General features: G+C 40.2%; 1 protein-coding gene across 8 annotated transcripts in view; it reads right to left on the reverse strand.

Moving 5' to 3' along the window:
- The window catches only part of LOC132137490 (neurexin-2-like), a 430,743-nt gene that overhangs the window by 39,503 nt on the left and 372,525 nt on the right, over positions 1–18,715 (reverse strand). For all 8 annotated transcript variants that reach the window (XM_059547511.1, XM_059547513.1, XM_059547509.1 and 5 more), the window contains one exon: positions 4,572–4,753. In XM_059547511.1, the coding sequence (XP_059403494.1) occupies positions 4,572–4,753 (182 nt within the window). The remainder of the gene's footprint in view (positions 1–4,571; positions 4,754–18,715) is intronic.

The raw sequence follows: 18,715 nt of genomic DNA on the forward strand, positions 1-18,715 counted from the left end.
CACACGTGAACACTTGAACCAAGCCCTTATTAAAACACTCAGCAGATACAGGAAGATGAATGAGTGTGAGTGTGTGCATGTGGCTCTCTGTGTGTGTGTGTGTGTGTGTGTGTTTATGTCTGTGAGAGTGTGTGTTCAATTCTATATTATGTTACACAATTTTAAAGCACGATGTGAAGGCAAGAAAACAATGCAAATAAAGTGAGAAAAATGTTCAGAAAGCAGAGACATCCGTCTGGTTATAGATGACATCTGGGAAGAACAGAAGAAAAAGAAAAGAAAAAACAAACAAAAAAAACTGTAAGATGAAAATATTATGTGACCGTGAGAAGTCCATGAGCGTCACGTGTGCTGTGACTGGAGGTCAAAGGTCATCTGCTGGTCCTCTTGCTGTTTTCTGAGCTGAGCTTCTGAAGGTACAGTAATGAGTGTGTGCTTCCTCATGTCCTCTCAGATACGTACACCTACACGCACTGATTCACGTTTAATTGTTGTCTTACCGCTCCTGCAAACAATAGCCAACGAGGACCAAAGCACAAGGGAGAGTCTTCATTAAAAAAAAAAAATCCGGTTCCTGCGACCTCGTAAACATCATTAAAATCTGAGGAGTCCCAGAGCCGACGCGTCTGAATCCTGCACAGACACACACTCGCTCTCTCTCTCCACCGCACAAGATAAAGATGAAGCTTGTTAGCACAGAATCAGGACGCAGGAACAGCTCAGGACTCAAGAGACTCTCAAGAACTTCTAAAGAAGATCCCAAACTTAAAGTGATTCTAACATTTTACCTTCACAAATTAAATGTGAATTTTCCAGTTATAAATTCATAATCACAGCAGGAATAGAGTTAATTTCGTCAATGAAAACTATGACGGAAAAAGGTTAGTTGATGTTCTTTTTCCCAAGACTAACACGAGACCACAATATGGTCAATAAATGATAACTGTGATTATAACAACATGCAATATTGCTGACAATAAAAGATGAGACTAAAATGTATTTTAAAAAATAAAAAAACTTTACCAAAATCTCTTTGTTTTCATTAAACAAATAAATAACTAAATAACTAACTAACTAAATAAATATATATATATATGCACACGTTTTCTGCCTGGTGTTTTGCTCATTATTTGCAATCTGGCAACCATGCGCACACACTCGCTCTTCACTGGAGTTTAGTGATCTCCATGCGAGATGTTCATCGTAAATGAAAGCCGGTCTGTGTTCTGTCATGAGATCTCGACCATACTGTTTGCGGTCTTGGTTGCTGAATAAATGCAATATAGTAGTGTTATAGTATTTTCAAATTTTCAAATGTTTATGACTTTTACAAAAGCACATACCATCAAGAAAGAATCTCAAAGTAGCTGTGTCTTTAAAGGTTTATAGGTTACCATTATAAATGGTTCCCCTAATTAGAAAATGAATGAGATTTTGGCTTCCTCAATGCTGACGATGACATCAGTGAGAGTATCATCCTGCATTCAGACAGAAAAACAGCGCGGTTCCGTTCCAATTGACTCGAGAAAGATTACAGAGATGCCCAGATGCTCACTAGTAAGTGCCCTACAGCACAGAAGCGTCACTCTGAGATTAATGGAGCGTATCTGGCCACCCAGGAGTATCAGCGCGGGCCGTTCATCAGCCATGAGTGAGTGTCAGAGCTCGTAGAAACCCACTCACACTGACACCTGAATAAAGTTATGATCAAATAAACCGCAGATATCACAAACTGGGTGGGGGGAGTGCATGTACAGTTCTCTCTCCACCTTCAATACCACGACTTAGGTGCCCTTGAGCAAGGCATCGAACCCCCAACTGCTCCCTGGGCGCCGCAGCATAAATGGCTGCCCACTGCTCCGGGTGTGTGTTCACAGTGTGTGTGTGTGTTCACTGCTCTGTGTGTGTGCATTTCGGATGGGTTAAATGCAGAGCACACATTCTGAGTATGGGTCAACATACTTGGCTGAATGTCACTTCACATTTCACATTCACTTTCATAAAACTCTGAGAATCTGACCTGCTTCACTTTTATTCTTCATAATGATGCCCTCGTTTCTGAAACTCAAACTGGAGAACACAAAAGTGTGTGTGTGTGTGTGTGTGTGTGTGTGTGTGGCTTGAGGGCTGAAAGAGTTTCCTCCCACGCAGGGTAAAATTAATTGCCGTCCCCTCCAGACACCAACACAAAGATTAATCACCGCACAACTTCACAAACACCATACTCCCGACACACACACACACACACACACACACACACACACACACACACACACACACACACACACACACACACACACACACACACACACACACAACACACACACACACACACACCACAATAGAGAGACAGTCTTTATCAGAGGAGGAGAACACACACACCCCACAATCCAAGGTCTTTATCACAACTGACACACAAACACAGGAGTATGTGGTGAGAAAGCAGCCATGGTGAGGTTCGACACCATCAACAGCCTGAGAGCCTCCATCTGTCCTTCAACACACACACTGAGAAACAATTACTGCAGAGACCGAGAAACCGCTCAGTAATTGATCTCAGAAAGAGAGAGAGATGGGCTGGTGATTTAGGGTGAATGCCAGATTTACACAATATAGTCTTCAATACACACACACACACACACACACACACACACACACACACACACACACACATATCCCATCTGCTGTTGTGTGGCATTCCTTTTAGTCCATAGTTTGTGTATATCAAATTAATATTAACTCTCTCTCTTTTAAACAAAACTACTTATACGCTGGAGAGGTTAGAGATAACAAAGCATTTTACAGTAAATAAAAGCTGAACTCAGAAGCCCTGCTCATTTACAGATGGATTATGTATGTATATCTATGAGCACACTTGTCGTTTCCCACGATCCCCTGCAGCTTCCCCTCAATGATACAGCTTTATAGCAGCACTAACTGAAAAGAGCGCGTGTTTCTACTTCTTAAGCCTGAAAATCCTCCCACACACTGTCCAATTCACCTATAAGACATCAGAATAAAACAAGACATATGTAGAGCTCAGAAAACTCCTCTCACTTCTCTCACGATCACAGCAGATGGTGAACAATGTCTCTAAAAGAACTTTACATCTCCTATGCTGCAACTGTTAAAATCTGAAATAAACCATTAATTGTAAGCACCACCCCAAAATATACACCAGTCACTGTAAGCCTCACCCTCTAATAAATGCCAGACACTGTAAGCCCTGTCCTCAAACATACAGCAGGCTCTGTAAACCCGACCCCAAATACACGCTATTCACTGTAAGCCACTGTAAGCCCCACCCTCCAATATACACCAAGTCACTGTAAGCCCCGCCCTCTAATATACGCTAGTCATTGTAAGCCCCGATCTCTAATATACGCTAGTCACTGTAAGCCCCGCCCTCTAATATACACTAGTCACTGTAAGCCCCGCCCTCTAATATACGCCAGTCACTGTAAGCCCCGCCCTCTAACATACACCAAGTTACTGTAAGCCCCGCCCTCTAATATATGCCAAGTCACTGTAAGCCCCGCCCTCTAATATACGCCAGTCACTGTAAGCCCCACCCTCTAATATACGCCAAATCACTGTAAGCCCCGCCCTCTAATATACGCCAGTCACTGTAAGCCCCGCCCTCTAATATACGCCAAGTTACTGTAAGCCCCGCCTTCTAATATAAACCAGTCACTGTAAGCCCCGCCCTCTAATATACGCCAAGTCACTGTAAGCCCCGCCCTCTAATATACGCCAAGTCACTGTAAGCCCCGCCCTCTAATATCCACTAGTCACTGTAAGCCCTGCCCTCTAATATACGCCAGTCACTGTAAGCCACTGTAAGCACCGCCCTCTAATATACGCCAGTCACTGTAAGCCCCGCCCTCTAATATACGCCAGTCACTGTAAGCCCCGCCCTCTAATATACGCCAGTCACTGTAAGCCCCGCCCTCTAATATACGCCAGTCACTGTAAGCCACTGTAAGCCCCGCCCTCTAATATACGCCAAATCACTGTAAGCCCCACCTTCTAATATACGCTAGTCACTATAAGCCCTGCCCTCTAATATACGCCAGTCACTGTAAGCCACTGTCAGCCCCGCCCTCTAATATACGCCAAGTCACTTTAAGCCCCGCCCTCTAATATACGCCAAGTCACTTTAAGCCCCGCCCTCTAATATACGCCAAGTCACTTTAAGCCATTGTAAGCCCAACCCTCTAATATACGCCAGTCACTGTAAGCCCCACCCTCTAATATACGCCAGTCACTGTAAGCCACTGTAAGCCCCACCCTCTAATATACGCTAGTCACTGTAAGCCCCGCCCTCTAATATACGCTAGTCACTGTAAGGCCCACCCTCTAATATACGCTAGTCATTGTAAGCCACTGTAAGCCCCGCCCTCTAATATATGCCAGTCACTGTAAGCCACTGTAAGCCCCGCCCTCTTATATAAACCAGTTACTGTAAGCCCCACCCTCAACCATTCCCTTGTGCTTCTAGACCAGCTCCACCCAGTGTCACACCCCCTCTTTCAAACTCCGCCCATCCGGTCCCCAGGATTGGCTCTTACTATGTGAAGCTCCAGATAGTCTCCGAGTCCCTTGGCGCTCTCCACCCGCACCAGAACGGCCTCCTTCAGCTGCGTGCTGAAGCCCACGGCCAGCCGGTCTGCCCTCGTGCTCGGCCGGTCATTCGGGGGCCACGTGTATGTGATGAGGGCCCCTCCGCGGCCGAAGATGTAGGTCGTCCCAGCTGAAACACAGACACAAACACACCATCAGAGAGAGCATCAGTCTACTGTAGCTGCAGTGTGAATGAGAGCCGGAGGTCACTCCGTCTGCTTCAGTCGTGTGTCGACGCTCATGACTGATTGTGTTTCAGACTCTGAGAACAGAGCCCTAATGGAGCTTCATCAGAGCCGAGGCATGACTTTATACGACACATGCTCTGCAGTGAGTCAAGCTAATCACACCACCAATGAAGCACATCACACACACACACACACACACACACACGACTGAGCAGAGGTTTTACTCAACAAAAATAAAATAAAAAAATAACTGCCCATGATGATAATTACATTAAACATACTACTGACAAAATAAAGAACTGATCTATCTACTTAGAAGAAGACCGTTGGAATACTGCAATACAATGATCAGTTTTAGCTGAATTGTAATATGTTGGCAATTCATTAATACTTTAATACAAATTAATACTTTAATATTATAAATTAATTAATACCATTAAATGACGGACACATTTAATTGATCAAAAGTGACAGTAAAGACATTTATAATGTTACAGAGGATTTTCATTTCAAATAAATGCTGTGAATCCTTAAAAATAAAGTGCATATTTCCACAGAAATATTGTGCAGCACAACTGTGTTCAACACTGATAATAATCAGAAATGTTTCTTGAGCAGTAAATCATCATATTATTCTGATTTCTGAAGATCATGTGACACTGAAGACTGGAGGAATGATGCTGGAAATACAGCGGAGCATCACAGAAATAAATTACACTTTAACACAGATTCACACAGAACAGATGTAATAATATTAAAAAATGTTTACAATATTTTTGATTAAAATAAAAATGCAGCCTTGTAATCAGAAATATTTAAAAAAATGTGTGAAATTGACCACTGATGAACTATCTCTGCTAATACATTTACATGAATGCATTTGGCCTTTTAATCAAAGTGCCTTGCATTGCATTTAAGGCGTCATTTATTTGATTAATTCATGCATTCTCTGGGAATCAAACCCATGGCTTTGCTTTCTCTGTTTTGCAAAAAAGCAGTTTGTGCTTGTTGTAACCAGTAACAACTCCTGAAGATAAGAAGCGTTTGAGAGTGTCAGCGGGTTTGAGCAATAATAATTTAACCAGGAAGCAAGAAGAAATGAAAAAAGGCAGAAATAAAATGTAGTGTCTCATGTGGCTGGCGAGCAGCAGAACATCAGCCACACCTCCACAATTTCAGTCTGGCCGAGAAATGCCGTCACAGTCCAGCCGTTCACAAACACACAGCCGTTTAGAACTGATCCACAGCCCAGACTCAATCGCTGCTCTCCTTCCCTCGGGCTACAGCTTGTAGTATCTGGCAACCGACTAATTATCAGAGGAAACACACATCAGAGAAACACAAGAGCCTCATGGGAAACAGAGCGAAGAGGAGGAGGAGGAGGAGGAGGAGGAGGAGGAAGGCAGGACTGAATTGTCTCAGAAGAAAAACAGCAAGACACAGTTTCCTTTCATCACGTCTCTGTTCATGAAGCGACGTCACACTAACCCATTCTCAAAACACAAAAACAGAGAGTGTGTGGAACGGCTGCTGGGAACGGATGAGAGTCTCTCTCTCTCTCTCTCTCTCTCTCTCTTACACACACACACACACACACACACTGACACGTCTGAGTGAAGGAAGTATTGTGTGTATGTCAGTGAGATGCTCTGAGTGCTAAAATCACTATGCAGCTGCAAAACGGCATTAAAAACTTTATTCCTGATGGTCTGAGCTCAAGCTGTTATTCTAGAGGCAGAAATCTTCGTCCTCATCCTCATCCTCACAGACCTCAGTAATGTAGAGATCAGCTGACCAGACGAACGATCCCATAAATCACATCACAGAAGAGATGCTGTGAATAATCATCACCACACCACAAGAACAAACAGCCCTCTGCATAATGTGTTCCTGCTGCAGTGCATGCTGGGAGCACAGTGCACTGACTTCTGAATCAACTCCATTAGCTAATGCATCACATCTACAGAGCCTAGCAACCACACACAGCATCCTAGCAACCGCACAGCCCTATCAGACTGAGCTGTGACAGACGTGCTTTGATTTGTGGTGCGTCCAGTGATGAATTATAATGACTGCGGCTGATAATGAAGAGAGTGTGTGTGTGTGTGTGTGTGTGTGTTTAATCAATGGCTGAGTCAGAGACACTAGAGGCAGCCGTCAGATGAACATGTTTGATTCTAACACTCCTAATTGCTTTTTTTTGCAGGTCTAAATAAAAACAACACCACACAAGCAGTCTGGACAAAAAAAAAAAAAAAGATTCAAAAGAACGAGTGATTTCTCACACACATACACACACACACACACACATACACACACACACTGCAACATTTCTGAAAATATCTCAGTAAGATCTATGTTCCACATAAGATGCAGGTGTAAAACACAGGAGGGAGTAATCGCTGACAGAAGGATCATTCAGACATGATCATCATCAGTCCAGCAGCAGCAGCTGAAGGGAGTCAGCTCAGATCCTGATCAATGCAGCGCTTCTGACACGGATCACATGCAGAACAAGACCTTTCCTGCAGATGTGGAATTTTGTTTACTACACACATCAGAGTGTGTGACGCCAGCAGTGTTTCAGCATCTGCCGCCTTAACACATGAACACATGCTCTGAGACTTTACCTTTTCTTTTGAGAAAAACCATCATCATATACAAAAAAAAAAAAAAACTTAAAGGGGTCATATCCAATGATAGAAAAAAACAGTATTTGGTCGAATGAAATGTGTTTATGCTTTTTAAGCTCAAAAAGCAATTAATTTTCCACATACTGTACATTATTGTTTCTCCTCTATGCCCCGCCTTCTGAAATGCATCGGTTTTTACAAAGCTCATCGTTCTGAAGAGCGAGGTGTGCTCTGATTGGCCAGCTGTCCAGTGCATTGTGATTGGCCGAATACCTCAAGCATGTGACGGAAATGTTACGCCCCTCAATATACGAACGAATGTACTACTACTAAAATTATTATTATTAAAGCCCTTTTTTTAAATAAAATCAATTAGTTAGAGATGCTTTTGATTATAAATTATCTAAACTGACAGTGTATAAATGTAAAACATCGAATGGATAACCAATCATTTTCAATAATAATTGGTCCAAAAAACACCACACAGAATCTTGAAGATTACAATCTGCAACTAGACGGATGTACTGTTACTTCCTCTACAGTCAGAAATCTGGGTGTTATATTAGACAGCAATTTGTCTTTTGAAAATCATATTTCCAATGTTACAAAAACTGCATTCTTCCATCTTAGAAACATTGCCAAGCTACGAAACATGTTATCTGTTTCTGATGCAGAAAAGCTAGTTCATGCATTCATGACCTCTAGACTATTGTAATGCACTTCTAGGTGGTTGTCCTGCTTCGTCAATAAACAAGCTACAGGTCGTCCAAAATGCAGCAGCTAGAGTCCTTACCAGGTCAAGAAAATATGATCATATTACCCCAATTTTACAGTCTCTGCATTGGCCATTCAAATGGGGAAAGGCACTTTTCAAGTTTTTTTTTTCCTTCAAAAGTTTGCATGCCTGTAACTCAAGGAGCATTAAAGATATCTTAAAGCACTTTAATATACTGGGCCTTAACAAGCTTTCCTTTTGACATCTTTAGTTTTAATGGCCTACATGGCTCGTTGACCAGAGATATTGAAATTTAAATATGGATCAATGAGTAAATCAATAAAATGTACACATTTTCAGTGATCAAAAACCAAACGCGAGTAATTTTGTTTTAAGAGTAATGTCTAAAGAACAAATAATGCTGAAACTAGAGATGAACCTCATTTCCTTCTGTCAAAACAACTGCATTGAACCTGTTTGAGTGCCATAAATAGAAATTTTACAAATTTTACATGCCTATAAATCAAGAACTATTTAAGATATTGCAATATGATTTTTGATTGTAGTTTTAAAATTTTCTATAAAATAACGCAGATTTCATAGAGAGTCTATAATCTGAGTGGACGTGATGAACCCAGAGCGAGTCCTAGAATCAGCAGGATCTGAAGGACGCAGTTTATCCCGCTTCACTCTTTTACTGGTGACTTGAGTTTCTTTCTCTTTCTTACAGTCAGAGCATCCCCTGAGCGTTTAGACGTCTTCTCTCTCATCCATCATTAGGAGTTGCCCAATCGTGTCTGACTGTTATGTAACGCATCACGTGTGTCAGAGAAACTCACAGCCGTCAATCACACATCTGACATCACGAAACACAACGGAGAACTTCAGCTTTTCAAGCATTCCATGAGACTGCACTGCTAAACCATACTGTTTATCATCTCTCTCCTTATTCTGCAGATGTGTATGTTAAGTTATTGTGTTGTCCAACCAGCATTAAAGAACATCATGACAAGTTACTGTGATCTCCACATGATCGTCAGTGCTAAAAGAGACTGATGACGCATGAAGAGATAGAGTGTCTCGATTACCTCGAATTAGAACGAGCTGCAAACTCAAGCAGAGCAGCGGTGCAGAGACGGAGATGAAATTAAGACAGTTTCCCATCCTGACCTACTTTACATCCCTAAAACACATGCAGAAACCCCAGAAAGATACAGCGACAGCCTCCATCAAAGAGCGAGCATGTGTGTGTGTGTGAGAGGGAGTGGGGCAGATCTCCTCTTAAGCCAGGCATCTTGTCACAAAGGAAACATGGGAAGCCATTTTGTGTGTAGAGCTCAAAGACCGAACATACAGCGGACTGAGAAGCACAACTGAACAAACACACAACTCAAACATGCCTGTCGAACCAAACCATGACCTAAACGTCAGCTAACCTCATCTGACTCACAAAATACAGAAGTGTTCACTTAAAACCAGCTTCAGACACGGTCTATCTGTCTGAGCTCCTGTTCACCAGATTTGTGTGTGCAGTTATGTCTGTTCTTCAGAAGAGCATTGTGAAGCTTCAATAATGATAAGATCAACTTTCAATGAATCTGTAAAACAGTAAAATGACAGAAACACATTAAATAACTTTAACTTAAACATTAAAAAAATTATAAACTGACACTTACATTTCCAATGGAAATTTACAAATTTTCATAAAAACTATAATAGTATCCCAGTGACACTAAAATAACACGGATGGACACTAAATTAAAAGTCTGAATAGTGCTAACAAACCACTTCAGAACCAGACCGCATGAGTCTTTCCACAAACAGCACATGAAATAGAGACGCAGAGACACTAGAAAGTCTTTGGTTTGTTTTCCAAGTTCTTATGTGCTTCAGTGTCTCTGTAAACACACTCTTCTGCATTGTATAAACACCCAAACTGCTCATTATGAGAAAACAGTGTTTATAATTAAATCAGTGCTTGGGATATGAAGCATTACCTGCTAACTAGTGACCAATGATGTAATTTAACTCTCAGATTAACCCTTGCCTTTCAAACTGATGATGAAAAAGCTAAAATCAAGCTGAAAAACTATTAACACACACCCACGTCTGTTCCTGGATCAGCATCTTTAGTTACTGTTGAAGAAACACTTGTAACCCTAACCCATAAATCATCAGAGGCAGATCAAAACAGACTGATGAGCCTCACTCCAGCCATGAACCAAACCCTGAACCTGCCCTGAAATCTGAGCAGCTGACAGAATTGTAGACAACACTCAGCCTACTGCTGCGAACGCTTCTCCACCCTCCACACCATGGATTCATCCTCCTCACTACAATCAAACTGACAGCGACCAGAGCCAGACCAGAATCATGCACAAACACAGATCCCTGGAAACTGAGAGTCTGATAAGGAAATGTTGTTTCTGTCATGTCTGACTCATGTGATGAGACTCACAGAGACGGTTTTAAGGTGCACTGCACATCCACATCTGCTTCCAGCTCTATTTGAAATCAAACTCTGTAATGAGTGCAATTTATTCCTCTAATTAAAAGACACAAACAGCCTCGCTCACAGCAACCGCTTCAATTAAACATCCATTACACCTGGAAAGATCTGCAGATGCTCTTCATCAGACTGAGGGCATGACATAACAATCACATAATGTTGCTATGGATACCACGTTGCTGACACCACAGCAGCATATAACTGGAAACAACATCATGATACTGACACGACTCACAATACTGATTTATCACACTACTGACACAACAACATCTCGATACTGACACGACTCACATTACTGCAATATCACACTACTGACACAACATCATGATACTGACACGACTCACAATACTGCTTTATCACACTACTAACACAACAACATCAGGATACTGACACGACTCACAATACTGCAATATCACACTACTGACACAACAACATCTCGATACTGACACGACTCACATTACTGCAATATCACACTACTGACACAACAACATCTCGATACTGACACGACTCACATTACTGCAATATCACACTACTGACACAACATCATGATACTGACACGACTCACATTACTGCAATATCACACTACTGAAACAACAACACCACGATACTCACACAACTGACATTACTGCAATATCACACTACTGACACAACATCATGATACTGACAACGACTCACATTACTGCAATATCACACTACTGACACAACAACATCACGATACTCACACAACTCACATTACTGCAATATCACACTACTGACACAACAACATCACGATACTGACACGACTCACATTACTGCAATATCACACTACTGACACAACATCATGATACTGACACGACTCACATTACTGCAATATCACACTTCTGAAACAACAACATAAGGATACTGACACGACTCACAATACTGCAATATCACACTACTGACACAACATCATGATACTGGCACGACTCACATTACTGCAATATCACACTACTGACACAACAACATCATGATACTGACACGACTCACATTACTGCAATATCACACTACTGAAACAACAACATCACGATACTGACACGACTCAGATTACTGCAATATCACACTACTGACACAACATCATGATACTGACACGACTCACATTACTGCAATATCACACTACTGAAACAACAACATCACGATACTGACACGATTCACAATACTGCAATATCACACTACTGACACAACAACATCACGATACTGACACGACTCACATTACTGCAATATCACACTACTGAAACACCAACATCACAATACTGACACAACTTACAAAACTGCAATATCACACTACTGACACAACATCATGATACTGACACGACTCAAAATACTGCAATATCACACTACTGACACAACATCATCACAATACTGACACGACTCACAATACTGCAATATCACACTACTGACACAACAACATCACGATACTGACACGACTCACAAAACTGCAATATCACACTACTGACACAACATCATCACGATACTGACACGACTCACATTACTGCAATATCACACTACTGACAAAACAACACCACGATACTGAAACGACTCACATTACTGCAATATCACACTACTGACAAAACAACACCACGATACTGACACGACTCACATTACTGCAATATCACACTACTGACAAAACAACACCACGATACTGAAACGACTCACATTACTGCAATATCACACTACTGACAAAACAACACCACGATACTGACACTACTCACAATACTGCAATATCACACTACTGACAAAACAACACCACGATACTGAAACGACTCACATTACTGCAATATCACACTACTGACAAAACAACACCACAATGCTGAAACGACACACATTACTGCAATATCACACTACTGACAAAACAACATCACAAAACTGACACGACTCACATTACTGCAATATCACACTACTGACAAAACAACACCACGATACTGACACGACTCACATAACTGCAATATCACACTACTGACAAAACAACACCACGATACTGAAACGACTCACATTACTGCAATATCACACTACTGACAAAACAACATCTCGATACTGACACGACTCACAATACTGCAATATCACACTACTGACAGAACAACATCACAATACTGCAATATCACACTACTGAAACAACAACATCATGATACTGACACGACTCACAAAACTGCAATATCACACTACTGACACAAAACTGACATGACTCACACTACTGCTATATCACACTACTGACACAACAACATCATGATACTGACACCACTCACAATACTGCAATATCACACTACTGACACAACATCATCACAATACTGACACGACTCACAGTACTGCTATATCACACTACTAACACAACAACATCATGATACTGACATGACTCACAATACTGCTATATCACACTACTAACACAACAACATCATGATACTGACACAACTCAGTACTGCTATATCACACTACTGCCAACAACATCACAATACTGACACAACTCACAATACTGCAATATCACACTACTGACAGAACAACATCAGGATACTGACACGACTCACAATACTGCAATATCACACTACTGACAACAACATAAGGATACTGACACGACTCACAATACTGCAATATCACACTACTGACAAAACAACATCACGATACTGACACGACTCACAATACTGCAATATCACACTACTGACAACAACATAAGGATACTGACACGACTCACAATACTGCAATATCACACTACTAACACAACAACATCACGATACTGACACAACTCACAATACTGCAATATCACACTACTGACAGAACAACATCACGATACTGACACGACTCACAATACTGCAATATCACACTACTGACAACAACATAAGGATACTGACACGACTCACAATACTGCAATATCACACTACTGACAAAACAACATCACGATACTGACACGACTCACAAATCTGCAATATCACACTACTGACAAAACAACACCACGATACTGACACGACTCACATTACTGCAATATCACACTACTGACAAAACAACATCACGATACTGACACGACTCACAATATTGCAATATCACACTACTGACACAACATCATCACAATACTGACACGACTCACATTACTGCAATATCACACTACTGACAAAACAACATCAGGATACTGACACGACTCACAATACTGCAATATCACACTACTGACACAACAACATCAGGATACAGACACGACTCACAATACTGCTATATCACACTACTAACACAACAACATCATGATACTGACACGACTCACATTACTGCAATATCACACTACTGACAAAACAACATCACGATCCTTACATGACTCACAATACTGCAATATCACAATACTGACATAACAACATCACGATACTGACATGACTCACAATACTGCAATATCAAATTACTGACACAACAACATCACAATACTGACACGAGTCACATTACTGCAATATCACACTACTGACAAAACAACATCACAAAACTGACACGACTCACAATACTGCAAGTTCACACTACTGACACAACATCACAATACTGCAATATCACACTACTGACACAACAACATCATGATACTGACATAACATTATCAAATCGCTGTGACCATGACCTGACAACCACTGACACCAAACTGAGAGGACATCATCACATCACCACCGTCAATGTGTCGGCTCTCTGCTTCCACAAATCAAAACTCAATTAATCTTATAGTAATTTAATTCTCACTCAAGACGTGTCAAACAGACTAACAGCCTCATCTGCGCCCAACAGATGGCAACAGTCGATGAGGTGAGACGTCCCGGGGACGAGGACAAACCCCATCAGGACCGGACAGCAGACAAAAACAAGGAACACAAGCTGCTACAGAGAAACAGGATCACCAAAGGTTCGTCTCGATTCACACACATGTGCACTTACAGCGGGAGTGTGCTTGTTTGCTCTGATTAGGAAATCCAGCAGTGGAGGAATAGATTAGAAGGATTAATGTGTAATTCATTACTTCCAGCTGAATGCATCCAGTGAGTTTAATCACAGCGGCACACAGCCCTCGAGAGCAGACCCTACAGGGCCCAGCAGAGCAGGAGAGAGCCGCAGGACGAAACACCAGAGCAGACACAATAATAACCACCCTAATCATTCAGAAACACGCCACTCTCAATCCAATCATCCCAGCAGCCGACAGCACAACCTCTCCTCTTCACTGAAATCAGATTCAGCTGTGTGACATCTGACAGTACATGAGAACAAACTAACAATAACACTTTAGAATACAGCTCCATCCCTAACAAAAAACTACACAGGAATAAATGACTAAAACACTCTTAACATTCCAGTAACTACTGTTTAACTAACAAGAAACTCTGATTGCCCAATCAGTAAGCTATAGTACTTAGTTGAAAGTGGTGGATCACTATTAGAATTTTTTTTTTCTTTTTTTACTATATACAGGTCTATAATTAATTTGAATGATGCAAAATGTGTAAATAATTCTAAAGTAAAGGTCATGATAACCCACTAGTAATGAATCAAGTATTACCAAATCTGTCAGAGGGAATTACACATGTTTTTTATCAGTATTTTAAAGGGAAGATCATGATAACTCCCTAGTAATGACTAAAGTCACTGTAAAACTTTGACGTTTTTGTAAGGTTCTGGATAATAATAATTCATATGGATTTGGTTAATCTCGAGCCATTGCTAGTGGGTTACCGTGATCTTCACTTTAGAATAAATTTTACATTTTGCATTATTTACATTAATTATGCTATTAAACTATTAATTACTAAATCATTAATCTGAGTTTATTGTTAGTTAATAGCAGTTACTAAAATGTAAAAAAATACACTAGTTTCTTATGCAATATTAATATTTTAATTAGTCTAAAATATTCCTCCTATATTTGTCAATTTAAAGGCATACTGCCCACCATTATCTGTTTGCCTAAAGCCACCAGGTGTCGGTGAGCCCAGTTGCAAGGGCCCTGTCATCGCTGCTAGCAGCTTTAATTAATAGTATGTATGTAATAAGTAGACATTTTGAAGTGTAGATGTTTTTCATAAAGCTGCAATAGTTTTGTTGAATTGCATCTGACTGGTTGAGGTAATGAATTGCAATGACACTGATAATGACGGCTCACGCTGTCCATCAAAGACAAGTCAGAGCGTCAGTCTGAAGGTGTGAGAATAAATTAGTCAAACTCAAGCATGCTCCATGTTTCTCCACACATGAGATTCATTCAGCGTTTTTCAATATGCAATTAAAAGCTATGAACACGCAGCTAAAGAAAGTTTTCAGAAGTGCAGGATGGCATCATTCAGTGCCAAGAACAAAGACGCGGCACTCAGCCATATAATTAAAAAAGCTTTCAGATCCGCTTCGGCCCTGCGTGGCCATTAAAACACCGGGCTTTATTAAAATTTGATGAAGCACAAAGAATCTTTTGGCTGTGGCTGTATGTCGAGACCCGACTGCCTCCGCAGAACTTAAGACTGTTTTCCAGCCTGTAATGGGGTTTTGCTAAATAAAACATCCAGTGCAGATAAACAACACAAGACAGATGAAATATTGAAATCGCAAGCGCTTCATGTCCTCATGCTAATGTGAAATGCTTCAGACTGAGTTAGTGCAGAGCTAAAATCATCTCAGAGTAAATTAACAGTGAAGAATGTCAGCAGACAGAATCAAACACGCTGAAGACATGTGTGTTACACGTGTGAAATAACACAGAGAATCACTCACCTGGTGACATTCATTACAGGGGCCAGAAGCATAAAGGCTTTTAAAATAGTCTTAAATTAGTCAGCTAGTTTTATTTCTTTAAGACTTGTCATATTTATTTATTTATTTTTAAATAAGTTACAAAAAAATACATAAAATAAAAATGAAAAATAAGACTGATTACCATTTGGTTGACCGCTAATTTGTCAGACTAGTTCTTAAGACAGTGTCTTAACAAGGAGGCTAAGTTTATGGAACTGGCCCCTGCTTATAATATCACAGTAGATTTCTATTTCAAATAAATGCTGTTCTTTTGAGCTGTCTATTCATCTGTGAATCCTGAAAAATAAAGTGATTCACAGTTTCCTCCAAAATATTGTGCATCACAATTGTGTTCAACATTGATAATAATCAGAAATGTTTCTTGAGCAGTAAATCATCATATTATTCTGATTTCTGAAGATCATGTGACACTGAAGACTGGAGGAATGATGCTGAAAATACAGCGGAGCATCACAGAAATACATTACACTAACACAGATTCACACAGAAAACAGCTGTTTTACTGTACATTGGAATAATAAATCAATACTTTTTTACTGTATTTTTGATCAAATGAATGCCGCCTCTGTGAGCAGCAGAGAGTTATTTTCACTGGTAATATTCATGCATCATGTAACGCAGAGGTGGAAAGTAACGAATTACATTTACTCGCGTTACTGTAATTGAGTAGCTTTTTTGTGTACTTCTACTTTTTTAAGTATTTTTTTTAATCTGTAATTTTACTTTTACTTAAGTATATTTAGTTTGAAGTATTGTACTTCGCTACATTTTAAAACACATTAATTACTGAGTAAAAAAAAATCGCTCCCTGGAAGCTATGTCAGTAAATAATGGGCAGGAGGGCAAACTGGCGCTAAAATCACAAGAAAGATGCAGACGGACAAAACAGGCGTTAGTGGTGCAGACACCGCTGAAAACGAAACCCCGTCATATTCTGAAGTTGAACTTGAAGGAAATGAAGTGAACCCCTGCCCATATTTATACTCTATTATGCTGTGTATGCTGTGCTTGCCTAGGGAGACCAAACTAGCAGTTTATAAAATCTCGACAAGACATCAACCCCACGTAATGTAAAAAAAAAAAACAACGGTCAAATATGTACTATTGTGTATTATGTATTGTGTTAATCAGCTACAAGTCGGCTGACTCGATTTTCTTCTCATACATTCCCGCAGCGTCACAGTGCATTTCCCTAAAGAAGCCGAGCGACTTCAATGGGGCTTTCTTTGAACAGTTTTTTTCAGTGCTCCGAAGCTAGACGGTCATTGGATAAATGCTGCGATTATGTCCCGCCCACGGACGCTCAGCGTCTCTGGAGGTGAATGAAGACTGGGCTTCCGCGTGATGATTGGAGGATCTGTCGATCTCCTTTTGACTGACAGCGGTCTGCACCATAAGAAGTCGGTGAAGCTGTTTCACGCTCAGTCCCATGATCGCGGATTTCTCAAGTGTATTCGAAAGACAAACTGCGGCAATATTTCTTGATATTTGTAAAATGCAGAACCACCACAAAATTGAATTGGTAACTAAGATTGAAAATGTGCGCGCGCACGCACACACACACACACACACACACACACACACACACACACACACACACACACACACACACACTATAGCCATCTAGTGGTTAAAGTGATTTATTACCATTTTTAAACTGAATTTCCCCAAAAATGGGCAAAAATCTTACATTAAACCTTATAAAATTATCCATGGTATCCCCATGTATGAAAGTTAGAAATCTGGGTCTTTTATGAAGTGAATTTTACCTGAAATGCTTTTTTCTTTTTTTGTAAAAAAAAAAAAGCCTATTTAAATAAATATTTATTTATTTATAGAAATGTAAAAGATTTAAATCCTCCAAAAACTGTACAAAGTTTAGTAAAAACATAATTGAACAGAGTAAAATTATATTTGTAAAAAATTTAAATATTTTACTATTACAAAATGAAATGTTATTGTCTGAGGTCAAAAAGACCCCGAGTGTCATTACAAATGAAGACCATCAGAGGGTTATAATGTAGGCCGAAAATGAGCTTCCCCTCTTTGAAAGACCAGCAGCCGCCAATGATATATATATATATATATTTATATTTATATTTATATTTATTAAATATATATTTATATTTATATATATATATTTATATATATATATATATTTTTTTTTTTACAACAGGACAGCAAACTAAGAGACTTGCGTTTTAGACACCATATTGCCGGTTTTTGCTCTATTTCTACAACAAAAATTTATTCCAAACACAGCCACCAAAGCAAAATTTTGCAT

The sequence above is a fragment of the Carassius carassius genome, unplaced genomic scaffold (assembly GCF_963082965.1).
Source record: "Carassius carassius unplaced genomic scaffold, fCarCar2.1 SCAFFOLD_64, whole genome shotgun sequence".
In the NCBI taxonomy this organism is placed as follows: Eukaryota; Metazoa; Chordata; class Actinopteri; order Cypriniformes; family Cyprinidae; genus Carassius; species Carassius carassius.